Source organism: Mya arenaria, chromosome 14 (genome assembly GCF_026914265.1).
Source record: "Mya arenaria isolate MELC-2E11 chromosome 14, ASM2691426v1".
NCBI lineage: Eukaryota > Metazoa > Mollusca > Bivalvia > Myida > Myidae > Mya > Mya arenaria.
The window spans coordinates 19,982,046-19,999,157 of record NC_069135.1 but is presented as its reverse complement, the minus strand read 5'-3'; the positions used below and the strand labels follow the sequence as shown (position 1 = coordinate 19,999,157).

At 34.2% G+C, this 17,112-nt stretch overlaps 1 protein-coding gene across 1 annotated transcript; it reads left to right on the top strand.

Annotated features, from left to right (window-relative positions):
* The first annotated feature begins 2,336 nt into the window (after positions 1-2,336).
* On the top strand, positions 2,337-4,938 carry LOC128215902 (uncharacterized). Its single transcript, XM_052922506.1, has 5 exons — positions 2,337-2,439; positions 2,698-2,879; positions 3,261-3,581; positions 4,017-4,397; positions 4,820-4,938. Exons 3-5 carry the CDS (start codon positions 3,326-3,328, stop codon positions 4,936-4,938), a joined length of 756 nt encoding a protein of 251 aa, XP_052778466.1. The 5' UTR covers positions 2,337-2,439; positions 2,698-2,879; positions 3,261-3,325.
* The last annotated feature ends 12,174 nt before the right edge of the window (positions 4,939-17,112 follow it).

The window sequence follows — 17,112 nt, the reverse complement described above, 5'->3', positions numbered from 1 at the left end:
GTTTCTTTCGATCTGAAAAATACGAATTGGGAAAAAATCATTTCAGGTTTTGGTACAAAAACATACACATGACATCTATGTCATATATTTCTACTGGCATTAAATATTAACACAGACTTGGTAGACATAATATTACCAAGACATTCCCGTCTCGTGCCCCTGCGTTTACTATATTAACCAATCAAACCTTGTGTTCGTGTAACAGACTGCACAAATTGCTTTGTGCACCTGGCGATGTTCGAACTCAGGACCTCTCGCTCTGCAGGCGGACACTCTACCGCGTCGCTATAAAAGCTAGTTTTATAGCGAGACAGTATAAGTGCCGCTATATACACATCGTATACCCGGTTTCACATTCACTTCCGTTTTGAAATTCGTCCTCGAATTTCAGAGACAACGGTCAATTTGCAATGACCTTGAGACTAATCGTGCAAAACGGATTCCTCGTTGGGTGCCAAATATAATAGACTGCACAAAGTGCTTTGTGCATCTGTCGGGGTTCGAACTTACCACCTCTCGCTCTGCAGTCGAACATTCTACCGCGTCGCTATATACGCTAGCTCTATAGCTAGACAGTATAGGTGCCACTACAAACACATCGTATACCCGGTTACATTTGCACGAGGTATTCTAATTCATTCAAATTTTACTTCAGGTAATTTTACTGATTTAAAATACAGCCTCACGCTGACGCATTATCAACACAAAATCTGATACGGACCTTTAAACACCGGCGAATGTTGATACCAGCCTAAATGCATACCGCCTTGATTAAGCCTAGTACGTTATGATTGCCTACCTGACATTTCATTGTCTAAAGATGTTGGTTGTGTCCTAAGTGGCATTATGCCGTGACTGTAGCTTATTTATTCCTTGATTAGGAGAAAATATTAACAACGGCTTGTCAAGACATTCATTTGATAAATAAATACATCATAACCTATAACAAAAAGCGTATACATGTTCTTTGATATTTCGGATAACATCATTCGTTGTTTTTTTTTCGATAATTTTACTCAAAGTATTGAATTGCTTGTATCAACAAAAGTTGTCGTAAGCTTACATGCATTACTTTTTATCAACGTCTATATATATCTAAAAGGATGAGAACAGAGAGGTTGCGACGCTCTATCTTCATCATGGCTATAAAAGCAAACACGTTTTGAAGTCGTTTCTCATAAGGGTTCGATTCCCGGCCTGAGTGTATTTGAGTAGTGTTTTAAGTCACTAGGCCGGACTAGCCCTTGAGTAGATTTTATCAGGGTTCTCCGTTGCCACCCACAAGACCTGTCTAAAACTAACACAAACTATTTAAAGATGCACTCTTACTCCCAAATGTGATTTACCACAGTTAAAACAATTGTTTTAATTTACCAAAAATAAATGTAAAAAAAAATTGTTCTTATGAAGGATACCGAATTAGTACTAATCACTTAAAATCTATGTTTGTAATACATGTGTATGCATTGATTTTGGATGGTAGTTTTACTTTAAAACATATTGCTATATACATATTTTCAGATATTTTTGCTATTGGTACTTTAAACCAGAGCACATCTTCTTGTTACGGCGATGACGAAAATCTCATTAAATCATCGTGTCCACCAGGAGCAGTTATTGCCATACAATCCTTTACAATCGCCTACAAAGCAGCAGCCCTTAATTGCACTTTGGCCAACGTAAATGACCAAGATCAGTTTCAACTTTGTTGTTCGAGCATAGACGATGAAGATTGCCAATTGACGTATAATTTTGAACCAACCAATTCTGTTCAATACATAGAAACATGCAATGGTAAACCTAGTTGCAACTTGAAGGCTGCTAGTGTTCTATCACCAGAAGAATGTAGTGGAGTACCTGAGCTCTATCCAAACTACATGCATATGAACTACTATTGCATTCCGAGTAAGTTTGGTCACACATGTTAATTGCAATCTAGCCTTCGCGTTCAATTATGTTAAAATGGATACTCGTCAAACTAGCAAACGACATCTAGGTATGAAAGTGATTGGAATTGTACATTGCCAGTTATAAATTTGAATTGTTGTCATATTGAATATGTTACAGTAGGTCTTATCAACGTTTAAATTGACAATGTCTATTGGATTTGAAATAAAATTCCAAATGAGATCATCAACTTTTTTAGGCATATCTTTTTGTATGTTTGAATGCAAGATGTATTTTTGATATGGTTTAGAAACTTTATATGCTTTATAATTTTTCACGGCATTTTGTTTATGTTTTAGAGACAAATATTCTAAGCAACAAATCAGGAACTATAACACCTTTAAGCCAAGGGCAGACAGTTTATCTTCAAAGTCCTGGTTTTAACAACGGTCAGAAGATCCCGTCAAAAGAAAATCTGACTTGCTCTGTCAATACGTGTGACGTTGGTGCAACACTCTCTATAACACTATGGCAGATTGTGTTGGAAAACAAGTATTATTACCAGTCACTCTGTGCTGCAAATTTAATATATTCAATTTATGTTGTAAAAAGTGTTGATAATTTATAAAAAAATAAATAAAACCCAAGAAATGATAAAGGATTAGTATTTAATTTGCAAAGCAATAGTTTTTATGTGAACCTGCAAAAGCCTTATTGATTGCAGGAAGTTTATCTGATATAGAATGTCTTGTTTTGTTGTTCTTGCAAGGTACCATCAAATTAGTAAAAATTAAATGTTATTTTCTGAAGCTCGAGTCAGTGCGAACAAAGAATTATCGTGAGACGATCCGATGGTAGTATCATCTATGATTGGCAATGTCAGAACAACACAGCTACGCCGAAAACATTGCAAACAAGTGAACAGTATCTTACAATCCACTTGGAGAACACCCTGTCTGATGATAAGGGCTCGTTTTGGCTTGGATTTGCTGGTACGTTTCTCAAGGTTTAGGAGTAAAATTGTGTTTGACAGGCATCACTATTACATTACCGTTGCTACAGATAGTTAAAATCAAATGTTAACTTAAAATTCGTTTAACGCAGTCGTTTCTCATGTTAGAGAAATATCAGTTTAATCCGATTGTTTCTTTCACTGAAGTACAAATTGATCCAAACGATTTTGCAATCGAAACTACGGAGAAAATCTTAAAACTGAATAAAACATTTGGTACAAATGTCAATGCAAAAAGCAAACACACCAACACACATAATACAACTCAAAGTTTATAATTTGAACATACCTTCTACCAATATGTGTAGGTCTCGCAACGGTAAGCGAAAAACAAAAAAAAACATTATTTTCTATCCAACAGAATCCTCTTCATATGGTTGGGTGACAGTTTCATGTCCACCGCGTGAATCAAAGCCATGTTTTGGTATGTCTGTAAAAAAAGATTTAACATTTACACCAATGACGACGAGCACCATCACAACAACAGCAAGAGATTCAACATTTACACCAATAACGACTACAACGACAACAACGAAACCATCCACGTCAATGAGTGCTGGACAATCCAGCAGTACAGCTCAATCAACAGAGAATCAAACACCAACGGTTACAGAAGAAACGTTATCTAATTTATCGACAACATCTTTATTTGTCACATCAACTACACAAGAACATCTGAAAGGTGATTTTGTGACTTAAAAAATATTCGATCTGTTTTTATGCACTATATTTATAAAAATGTTACGACAACTCTACAATCAATCACTTTATATTATATTTAAAAAAGACGTACAGAACAAAAACATATCACAAACCTCATTGATGAACAATGAAAATCGACACATCTGAATAAAAATGTTTTCAAGGTACACCCATTTTTTGCCTCTCTGTTTAAAATATAAACCAATCAAACATTTCATTTGTCAAAGTACATACATTGATTGGGAAATCTTAACAATTACTCGATTCCCGGCCTGGGTGCATTTGGGGTTGGTCTTTAGTCACTAAGGTGGACTAGCAATTCAGTAGATTTTGCCCGAGTGCTTTTGTTGCCTCCCACACCTCCAAACCACATTTTTAATTTAAAGGAGTTTAAAACACATTTCTATATTTTCAGATTTTTTTGCTGTTGGTACTTTAAAACATAGCACATCTTCTTGTTTCGGCGCTAACGCAAATCCCATGATATCCTCGTGTACACGTGGCACAGTTATTGTCATACAGTCTTTTGCTATCGCCTACAAAGCAGCATCACTTAATTGTACTGTGGACAACGTTATTGACCAAGATCAATTTCAACTTTGTTGTTTGAGCATAGAAAATGAAGATTGCCAAATGACTTATAATATTAAACCCAACGACGCTGTTGAGTACATAGAAAAATGCAATGGTAAACCTAGTTGCGACGTGATGGCAACTAATGTTCTACCACAAGGATGTATTAATGTACCTGAGTTCTATCCAAACTACATGCATATAAACTACTATTGCATACCTGGTAAGTTTGGTTATACACGTAAAATGTAGTTTATTCTCCACGTTCAATTATGGTAAAGTTATGGGATTGGAATAGGAATACATCTAGTCTTTATGTTTATGTGTGTTTAGATTGATATTCGTCAATATAACAAAAGTACATTTAGGTACGACAGTGATTTGCATTGTTCATTGACTGTAATGGATGTCACATTTAATATATATGTAATAATTAGTATAATCAACATTTAGATTGATTATTTCGATTGGATATGAATTCCAAGTCCAAATTAGATCATCAATATTTATTATTTAAGCATATCTTAGAACTGACTGTATGTATAATGTCTGTTTAAGAACTTTAACTGCTTTTATTTGTTGACGTCATTTTGTTTTAGAGACGATTATTCTCAGCAGCATATCAGGAACAATAACTTCTTTAAGCCCAGGGCAGCCAGTTTATCTCCAAAGTCCCGGTTTCAATAACGAGCAGAAGATCCCATGTGGGGAAAACCTTGTTTGCTCTGTCGATACGAGTGACAAAGGCTCAACCGTCTCTATAATTATATGGCAGATTGTGCTGGAAAACAAGTACAATTACCAGTCATTTTACTTGCATAGTTGATATATTTATTATACGGTGTAAAAAGGTTTGAATATTTATAAAATAAAATCAAAACAAAGATCATTTCATTGAAGTATTGCATTTGCAAAGCAACTGTTTATACGTACGTACAATGAGTACATTGATTTAATGTAGTCGTGTTCAAATTATCAGGTTTCATTATTCTTGCTATGTAAAATCAAATATAGTTAAAAAAAATCAATGAGCGTTTATTTCTGAAGGTGGGGCCAGTGCGAACAAACACTTATAGTGAAAGGATCCGACGAAAGTATAATCTATGAGTGGCAATGTAAGGACAACACAGCCATGCCGGAAATATTGCAAACACTCGAACAGAATCTTACAATCCACTTGAAGAATACACTGCCTGAAGATTTGGGCTCGTTTTGGCTTGGATTTGCTGGTACGTATCTCATTGATGAGGAGTTACAATGTTTATTGACTGGCACCACATTAACAATGACCTTGGAACAGATACTAGTGTTTACAATAATACGTTATTTTGAAACATAGCCACATATTTGAGAAATATTAGTTTAATCCGATTGTTGATTTCACCAGTTCAAACTACTATAAGGAAATGTGAAACTACAGATAAATTAAGGAATTAATTGCGGGGTTGATGTCATTATCGGGCTATGATGCAGTTGAGCTGGTCAAAGTGTGTGTTGTCCGAAGGACTCCGCGCGTACTTTGACCAGCCCAATTGCGTTCATATCCCCGATAATGACAACAACCCCGCAATTCATTACTTATATTTACAACAAGAGTTCCTTATTTCATTTAAGAATTGTTAAAAAATGATTTTATTTAAGATAACCATTCATTAAACCTTTCTTATATGACTGTGATCAAAGGTACAAATGACATGCCAAAAGACAAACTGACCCACAAACAAACAAAACATAAAACACATATAAACATTAATTTGAACATATCGTCTACCAATACATGGTGGTCTCGCAATGGTAAGCGTATAATATTGTATTGTTTTCCATTAAGGATCCTCTCCAGACAGTAGGGTAACAGTCTCATGCACACCGGAAACAAAGCCATGTCCTGGTTTATCGGCAAAAAAATCTTCAGAACGGCAGAAAGGTGATTTTGTGTTTAAATTCGTTTTCATGAACTAAAACAACGGTACGACAACAATACATCTTAATGACTTTTAACAAGTAATACTGAAAAATATAATTCATTAATGAGTTCGGTTCATAAACCTCATTGATTTACAATAAAACTCGACACATTCTACAGTTTTTTAATGATATTTCTCACAGCCGTTTTTCTATGATTGTGTTTAAGATTGGTGTAGTTTCTTATTTATGTCATTTTTTTTAAAGATATTGGCATCGTCGTAGGAGGAGTAGCGGGTTCTGGTTTTATTGTTTTTATACTTTCGATAGTTTTTATTCAAAGGAGGATAAATGAGAGAAAGGCACATCAAAATGCCAATTCCAAATTATTTGCACAGATAGCATTTCAAAGACGTCTTTCTACTTTTGGAGGTAGTGAAATAATAATAATATGTTTTTTTGTTTTTTTTTTATTTCATTCCATTTCTTGTCGTAAAATGGTCTACTATTGGTTAATACAATCTAATGTTTATTTAAAGGTATTATTATATTAACCTTATTTGACTTTTGTGATTAATATTTTTGTGAACAATTAAAGATACAACCTCTGTTGCCAAAAAGTTTAAACATAACCCCCAGGGTAAACGTCAAAGACAAAGAACACACAAACAAAAAATCACAAACAAGAAACATGGAACAACAGCACAAAACTCCACTAACAACACAGTTCATATATATATATAATATAAAAAGCCTTCATAAACGTTTCAATAGCTTATATTTTTTATATTGTGTGATGTACCTAATAACTATATTTCTTTTTAGGAACAAATGGACCGATGAATCCTATTTACGCGTAAGAAAGTGTGTTTTTTTCCCTCAGTGTTTGCATACAATTACTCATATCAACTCACACCAAGCCTATTATTACATTCAATTCGCATAAAGATACATAAACGTACTGGTTTCATGTGTTGTTTGTGAACAATCCATACATTTCAGATCCATTTCTTCTAATTCAACATACGGACTTTTGGGAAGAATTGCGGGTGACAGGGGCTTCCACACAAGGCCCAAAAATCCTTTTCGAAATAGCAACTCGTAATAAGATGCATATTTGCCTATACTGGATGAATAGAAATATTATCAGGATCATATTTTTGTTTCAATAGTGTTCAGGTAGGAACATAATTGTGTTTTGACCTACGTTCAACATTTTTTCGGCGTACAGCAGTGCAGGTCAGCCACAGAACTTAGTTGATGCCAGCAAAGAAATACACCTAAAACTTTAAACAAAATTAAGGTCAATTACATATTTGACGTCGAAAACTGAACCCCCTACTAAAAGAAAACATAATACCAGTTCAAATGTGGCCGTTACATTGTTTGCTGCTCGTCGCCCATTCTCAAACAGTCAGGAAAGGATTTATATTAATGTAAAAAGTATGTTTAATTCTAAATAGATTCTTGCAATTTCATGGGATTTCCTTTTGCGTTTAGTAAATTAGACTAAACTAGGTAGTTCTTTTCTGGTATATATCCTGACGTTTTAATTGATAAAATGGAGTAAACATCAATATTCAGACGAAATTTACAGTTAAGACTAGCGAATCCAAACATGGTTGAAGTGATATTCACGTCAGTTTGGAAGAATACTTAGCACCAGATTGAATATTTTAATATTTTCATATTGCCCCTTAAGCCAACCACAATACGTTTAAAAAAAAATTCGGTTCCGGGGGGAGAATATGCTATTTTGCGGACTTCTAGTGCGCGCCTTTTACTTCAAATCCTCATTCTACCCCGCGTTGCTGAACATTGAATTACGGATATAAAGGTAGATCTAGTTTTAGTTTTAAGAAATAGCTTGGAGCCAGAAAAAAAGTATCATTCCCAGGTAAAAGATAAACACAATTTACTACACAATTCATGATATTGTTTTAATATTCCAAAAAGGTGGAATAATTGTTGGAAACAATGGTTCTTATGCAAGATACCGAGTTTATTTTGAAATAAATGAACATTAAATTGTTATATCTTCCTAATGAGACTATAGTAGACCACAGTCAATCTTTTAGCATTCACCAATCATTTAATATTTTTGCGCTTTCTGATATAACATACATGGTAACAATCTTCTTATTAGTAAATAATATTCCATTAATGAATCATTTATTAAGTATTTAAATGTTTATCAATAACAAATGATATTTATTATACATGTGTATGTATTGATTTTGAATAAGAGTGTCACTTTAAGCATGGTAAGCTAATATATTCTTTCATTAAACCAAATACTTGACTTAACTTAATTTTACAATTATTGATTTTTTTAATTGTTATAATAATAAATATCATTTTTAAAGCCTTAGAACTTTCCAAAATGAGAATATTTTACTAATTATACCAAAACAAAACAAGTGTACTAGATTGTTCGAGATATTGAGGCCAAATGCACATATGTTGTAAAATACAAGTCACTTATTTGCTTTCTTAAGCTCTTTCCTTTTTATTTGTTTATTTATTCAAGTTTAGTATATATCTGTTGTTGTTTTCGTTGTTGCTGTTGTAATTGTCTTTACTATTATTATTATATATATATATATGAATAACCATCTGAGTCTATTTATTTGACATCTTACGTCAAATCCTTGTTAAGGGGAAGCTTCTTAAATGTATGTTATTCGTATTGTTACTTTTCATTTTGCAAACATTAATCAATATGAACTATTGGTTTGCTTGCCCTCTTGTAATTTTATTGCTCATTATTATTTAGATTAACGCATGTTTTTGCCCAACAGCTCAGAATGTTTCAATGAATGTTTTTACTACGTAAAGAAACCAGAATAAAATATGACACCTGTGTAAAAAACACACAGAAAAGTTTTGTCTTCTTGATTTGAAACATTGAATGTTACTTTCTTGTTTGCAAATAAACTTCCGAGTAAAAATAACACGATTATATAAAAATTTCCAACACCTTTCGAGATATAACCGATTGCCATTCAAACAGATGTATTGTTCGCTGAATGTAGGAAATGTCATACAGAAACGATATTACCTACTGTATATATCCCAGGGCATTCAAATATGACACATGTGTATATGATCGGTTGAAGATATAAAGCGAACATATTCTATCAAATCGGATTTATAAAGAAATTGTATTTAATTTGTTAGCGGTTTAGTTATTTATAACTTGGCCCTTTCGTACTCATTTATTGGTGAACTTTTTTTACTTATACCTTATGGAGCGATGGTTTTCCTGCAATTTATCAGTTTCAATTAAACTAAGGCCGTTGTCTTAATTAACTATAATGAAATTATTTTGCGCTTCTTAAGGAATGTTCTAACATTTAGTAGATATTATTCAATCCGACAGTACAAATTAATTTATTTCAACCTGAGGGTGAAAAAATATCATAATAAAAATAAATAAATATGAAAGATTAATGTAGAATGAGAAAATAATTATGACAATTACACGCCATTTTGGCTTACTTGTATCTAGTTTCAACAAATCGTTTAATATGAAGTTTACACCGTACAATCTTACAAGTGAAATAGCTCAAAGAGAAGCAAATCAAGCAGTTTATTTAATCGTTGATAGTGTGAATAGTTTAACTTTGGATAATGCTTGATAAAGTAAAAACACTTTTCACTACATTGTGAAAAACACTGATTATAGATTGCAATATCTAATATTAAGCTTTTTTAAATGAATGAACATAAATCAATATCATATTAGAAAAGAAGTGATATTAATAATTGAAACTGGATGGTGTGATTTGAAAATAATTTTATGGAGGATTTTATGGCCAATTGGCTATACATACAAAGAGACCTATTCACAAATGCTAAATGAACTGTACACATGTTTATAAATCATGTTCGTTTTTCTTGTTTTGATCATAAGAGGTTTTTCATCAACCTTTATTGCGCATTTGAAGCCAATAGAGAATGATGCCTTAATTCTGTAAAATGGTGAAATATACGATTTTATTTTGAAGACAGATCAATGGACAATATCAGGATCAGTGCAAGAACATCCGTAAGGGGTGACCAAACCGCCTTACCTATTCTCAGAAATCAAAATGCACCGAAATTTGATCTATAAATTTTTCTCAGAAATTGCAATAAAAGTGACAAATGCATTGTTGTGATTAGTGTACACTTATATTATCCTTCATCTTCATTGATTAAAAGAGAAAGAATCATCAATTTCTCAATGTCTTTTATTTATAAGTAGAAAAGGCCACCGGCCCATAATACAAGTACATACATTCACGAAGTCATAAATAACGACAAAAGTAAGAAATGTCAATTATCATAAGACCTATAAGAAGTACAGTTCTATAGATGGTGGTGGATAAGACACACATGCGTGTTGTCTAATTGTCTATAAGATAAATTGACAGATATCAGATAGTTCTTAAACATTTTTTGTCAAATGTTTACTGTACTGTACTTGATTCTGATCAGAGACCCAAGTAAAAATTCATCCTTCAACCGCATCTATATTATGGTAATATCAAGAGTACATAAGCGTATCCCGCTAAGAACCGCATTGTGTCTTACAACTTTAATACCCAGCTTATGACTAAACACCTACATCTCGAAAAGTTTTTACGAAGATATAGGGGAAGGTTCTTCTTCAGGTAACATTCAATGTCCAGAATAGACTTGAACTCTTTTTAGTTGTGGTCGCATCTAGAATATTTGGATATGTTATTATGTCAGTCTTGCTTCTTAGTGTCTGACACACGGAGTTTAAATTCGTATGAACATATTAATATTTCCCACGTCATGGGATAACCATACACAATTATAACCAAATTTATTCAGGGTCTCGCGGACCTCGAAGGCTCGGTTCACCTTTATACACTAGCAAGGTCCATTAGCATTAAATGACAATTTCTAGAATATCTATGTCTGGGCATAAGTTACGCATTTAATACCAATACTTAATAAATCTATTTACATATTCGAGAGAAAGGAGAAACGTCAACATTCTCCTAAAGCAACAGAATTATTTGTAGAACACTTTACACCCTAAAATGTTTTGCAACATTGAATTATGGGTTCTCAATAATTTTGAGTACCTTTAACCAAATATCTCAGACCCACTTAAATGTATTGGTTTGCCATTTTGAAAAATTCGTTAAAGTTAAAACAACCAAATCTTATCTGGTAGTATCGTATATAATTAAGGACTAAGGGGCGTGAGTCATTCCTGCTTTTCGGACAAGATCAGAATGAAAAAAGGAGATTTAAAAAAAATGTTTTTCCCAGTTCTCCGTCCCTGGAATGCATCAGCAAATGGTAAGCAATAAAAATGTGTTCACTGTTTAATCATTCAAGCAATCTCGGGAAGTGTACAATCACTGTAGTGCTGAGGAAGCGGGTTGTTGGGCAGAAAGACCTGTCATTGCGCGAATGCAATGTCCATAGACGGAGGACAAACAAATTACTACCCATGGCAATGAGCAGTCTCCAGCTATCGATCCAGGTAGTTTATTCTCTTAACCGTTTTAATATTAGGAAATGTGTTGTCATATTAAGACCATAAACTCCACAATAAAGAACACTTTCCACGGTTAAATCTAACTTTCTCTAAAATCGCAAACTCTTTCTGAAAACCTTGACTAACTAATTTCTCAGATTTCGGTTCACGGCTCCTGACTATATATTATACTATATTATTATTATTTTTATATTCTATTCCAGAATGAGGACACACAATTTCCAGATATGACTAACTAGGGAAAAACATTTCATAAACAGCTCATACAATGCCCGACCTTAAACCTAATAGAAGAAGATTAAGGGTTTTTGACATTACTTTCAGGGGTGGCATAAAACATTGTGCTTTTCTACGTATGAATTGCCCTTTTTACAATCTTGCACTTCAGAAAATGAACTGTTTTACCGTCACTAGCAATTGTTTCGTAATGAGCCCGCGAGCCCTTGCTATTACGAAATTAGTGCAACCTGTAGGATGCAATAACAAATTGATGTTGATAATGCTTACACTACATTGTACAGAAATTAAATTAATACTTATATACATGTATGAGAAACATAATGCGATGTCACATCAGTTATGAGGCTATTAAAGGTACTATCTCAACGAATCTTGCAAACATCTTTGAAAAGTAAAACTTCAGCCTGTTAAAATACTTGAAGCATGATATCTTGATAGGTAACTAAAAGATTTAGAGCTGAAGCATATTCTAAATAAAACGTCATGCATCTTTAAAGCAAGGGTTTCGTGATCTATGTTTTTAGTACGTTCTACAGTGTACCTTGAAAGTTGCAGGAGGTTCAAGTTTGATTCCTTTATGTATCCCCATTCCATTAGGAAATCTGTTTCTTTTGGAAAAAGTTTATATTGTGAAACAATATACGTTTGGTGAGACTGATCCGCTTTAATAAGCAAGTGCGATATCATTGCGTTACCGAGGCTCACGGTCAAGATCTTTCATATGAGGAAGCTAACCAGCTAGCTTGCGGAACGTCGGTGGTTCTACCCAGGTGCTGGCCCGAGCCTGAAAATTGTCCGGAGAGGCAGCTGGGGTCTTCCTCGATCATGTAAAACTGGTATGTCCACACCATAATGTCCTCGTAAGGAGGCGGGAGGGACATAAAACAGGGAAATAACAACAACAACAACAACAACAACAACAACAAATATAAGTAATATAAACACGACAGTGACTAAAATTGGTATGGTAATGAGTATGTTAGTAATAAGTTAGGTGGGGATCAATATTTTATAGATAAAATCGAGGGGGGGGGGCGGGTCTTTATTTTATAAAGGGTGTCAGTATTTTATAGAAAGGGGTCATTATTCTATATAAAATAATGACCGGGGGTTATCATCCTATGGGGTCAGTATACAACGTTATAGCAGTACTCCAGGCGAGTGGTTTGTGCATTGTCATAAGGCTACACATACAGTTATAGGCATGGGCCTTCTACTAAACGGATATCCCTCATTCACCAATTGGAATGCCAGATTGTATAATTTGTAGCGCCGAAGTTCAGCAAACAGATGCCATAAAGTAAATATGTGAACGGAACAGACATTGAGCCGTAACATTGTTACAACTGAACACGAATCAGAATGTTAAGATTTATCAACGAAGCGTGCGACAGACATGTATGAGAACCTGTGGTGGCGGAAAACAGCATGTTTTGTCCTTATATTAGATATTTTCAGACACTGAAAATTTAATTCATGTTTGATCTTGATAAAAAGGCTTTTATATAAAACGCTTTGTACTCCGATATTAACTATCATTAACAATTACTGTGTTTCGATTTCTTGTAAATAAAAGAATACCATGTAAAGATGCACACAATCATGAATGGGCATACACTTAACGATAAACGCACAACGTCTCAAATCATGAAAGACAAACTTCACATATATCAAAATATCTTTATTGACAAATAGTAATCGCCTCCGAACGGTGAAACATAGAGGTTACTGGATGTAATGTCTAGTTTATAAGAACGCAACCCTTACACATTTCCAGATATTTATTTATAATGCAAAATGAATAAAAGCATGTTGCGTATCATGTTAGATAATGTTCAGTTGATGTTCGGGGTAATAATTACCTTTTGTCTATGGTCTATGTTTATAATCGTCGGTATGTTTGCTTACTACAAACGTAACCCAATACTTCAATATTCTGGAATACAACACGAAGTTTCATTCTAGTATATAACAACTTCGTAAAATTGCCAACCTTAATAAGGAATGACCTGAATTATTTCTAATTTAACTGTATTGTATTTATAAGGTAATTAGTACTGTTCCCTTCAATCAAACTTCGAAAAAAACACAACTTGTTAATGAAAGGAATTGAAAATGAATTAAACTAAGATGTTTTGTGAATACGGGCACTGGCTAACCGAAAATAACTTATTCTGCTCGTGTACAATGGTATGGAGTTATCGAACTTCTTCTTCTTTTTTTATGTACAAAGACAAATAATGCAAGATCGAATCATTTTTCTTATGACGTTCTGCTGAATGGTAATCCAATACTTCATTAGTACAATATTAGTTTATTACTATATGACCTATAAAACACAGTCTTTCATTGGTCTTGACAGCGATTGACAAACAAAATATCTATCAAGTACACTTCCGTTTTTTAACAGAAGTCTATAAGGGACATCGCGACCCCTCCACGCGTCTTTTGAAAATGTCCAAGTAAAACCGCAATATTTTTTTCTTTTAACTAGTGAGAATTTTTGCAAAATCTACATTTATATATACGAATATACGAGGGATGTTTCAGAAAGACATTTACCATAGATAGAATTTCTGTTTATATAACTATTCTATTAAGCATACGTAAACAAGAACAATAAATAGCAACACCATTATCGCGTAAATTGCCAGAGATTCATTCTGTACCCAAAAATGAAGTCAGATTACTAAATTTACAATGACGGAAAACCAACTTATATATCTTCCTGAAATGCGATTTAAAGTTCTTACTTCTAAAACAACAACAATACAACTGAAAAACATCAATTCTTTCCTTTTTCAAAACCAGTCCATTTTTTCATCTTACAGTGTTTAGAAATCAGTCGTATTTTTCTTAATTGTTCTCATCTCATTATCTTTTTGCTTCGAGTGAATAACTCAAACAAAAATATCTTCAATATTTTCTCATCTTTTTAACAGACGCAAAGCGCAGTCTACGCCGCTTCCGGAGTCCCGCCTTTTGTCTTTTTATTTATTGAGAGTTTCGTCGTTTCTTAAAACAAGACAAACCTATTCACAATACGGCCGTCTGATGGGGCACTGTAAACACATTATTTCGGAAACAAGTGTTTCATGAAACTAATCACCTTATCAAACTTCGGTGATAGAACGAGGGCGGGACTGCCCCTCAATATATACTCAGTCAAAAAAGAAACGATACATAGAAACTTTTACACGTTATTTCTTCTCTCTATGACACTTTTCTGAACTATTTTTTAAATCTAATGTTTAAGAACCATTTAAATAAAAGTTCATAACATAAGTAAGAAAAATATCAATCCTGGCAGATTATTTGCTACTGTAACAACGATGATGCAAAAATTCAATTCACAAGTTATCAGTATCTGGTATGTCCACCATATGCGTCTCTAACTGCAATACAGCGACGTTGCATTGAGGGAATCAGTGTCTTAATCGTCTCCTGTGGTATCGCTGCCCACTCTTCGTGCATAAAACGTGAACGCTCATTAGCGTTATGAGGATTCAAGACATCTCATAAATGCTCGATTGGAGGCAGGTCAGGTGAGAATACAGGCCATGGAAGAACTTGGATATTTCTCTTCTGACGGTAGGTTGTTGAAACTCGAGCGGTGTTACACCTAGCGTTCTCATGTTGGAACATAGTGACGTTCGGATTGGCGTTGATGAATGGTGCAACAACTGGCTCCAGTATCTCATTTCGATATCGTTGTCCTGTTAGCCTATCTTGCACTTACACTAAATGGGTTAGAGATTGAAAGGATATTCCACCCCATACCATAACGTAAGGTCCCCCAAATCGATCTCTCTGACGTACACATGCGTCCGAAAAACGTTCGTTACGTTTTCTATAGCAACGTATGCGTACATCAGCGTGATTCAAGCAAAATCGTGATTCGTCGCTTAAAACACGGTGTTCCACTGTTGTTGAGTACGACGGTGATGTTGGTCTACCCAATCTCGACGTTAACGTCGACGTTCGGCTGTAAAGCACGGGCCGTTATGTGGGCGTCTAAACCCTTAGTTCATGTTTGGCAAGCCTATTTCTGACCGTTTGAGCACATATCCTGGCGTTGGTACGTCCAGCTGTTATAACTGCGGTTGTCATTGCCGGCAAAAATCTGTTACGTCCTCATATAGCGGTCTTGCGAAGGGGTCATTACTCACGGCCTGCCAGGTCAATTGCGATCATTAACTGTGTCTAGAGTTCGATAACGACCTGTCAGACGAGATATTGTCACACGCGACACACCAAAACGTGCAGCGCCGTCACTATGACGTGCACCTGCCTGTAGCATATCAGTAGCCCGATTACGTTTATCAGTAGACAAACGTGGCATATTTGTTACGAAAGAAACCGGATAATTAATTATTTTCTTCAACTGTTCTTTTACCCTTACATAGATCATGTTTCGCTTTAACTCAACATGTACCATGTACCCGCGCAGCACGTGAAGATCTAAAGCTAGGTCGTTAACTTAAATGCTTCAATGAATTTAGCTAAACCCTTTGATTTACATGTACGAACTATAACCACTTAATTTTAGTTAACTTTTAAGGATATTTACATATTTTTATAGAAATAATCAAAATATTAATACGGTATCGTTTCTTGTTTAAGTAAAAATATTTAAAATGGTGTAGTAAAGGAAAAAGTTATCATTGAGTTAGCTCTCCATTTTAAGCCAAATGTTACCTTCCCACGTAGCATATATAACGAAATTTAACACGTGGTATACACACACTGGGCCCATTGTACAGAACTTTGTTAAAGTTAACAACGTGTGCTCATCTATTTAAATATAATCAAGTACAGCTGAAACAGTTGTCACAAATTTTGTTAACATACAGTAAATAACAAATGTATCCATTAAACTTCCAAAGCAGTATCGATTTGAAAGTTAACAACGATGACGTTAATAACGTTGTTAACTTTAATAAAGTTTTTGATAATCGGCCCACTGTCATGTATTCAAATTCATTTCTATAGCTAGTTGACTACTTTAACTTGATAAATGCATATTAACAGATATTCACCGGCTTATACTGTTCAGATTTTTTTATTGAATTTTGTCATAGTCCCTGGTTCATTCAACCGATATATTTATTAAATAAGATTCAACTCGTATGGGAAAATTATGCAAACCAGTTCGTCATTCAGGATATTCAATAAAAGGCATGCAGTGTCATATCAAAAATACCCCAACGCTACCCGATATTTGACACTGTCAAACTAGTATTCATCAAAAGAATTTAATACAATAGAATTA

Coding starts and splice junctions, on each gene's coding strand:
- LOC128215902 (XM_052922506.1), top strand. CDS start 3,326: ATGTCTGTAAAAAAAGATTTAACATTTACACCAATGACGACGAGCACC. Junction 3,582..4,016: donor TACACAAGAACATCTGAAAG/GTGATTTTGTGA, acceptor CTATATTTTCAG/ATTTTTTTGCTGTTGGTACT. Junction 4,398..4,819: donor AAACTACTATTGCATACCTG/GTAAGTTTGGTT, acceptor AACTTCTTTAAG/CCCAGGGCAGCCAGTTTATC.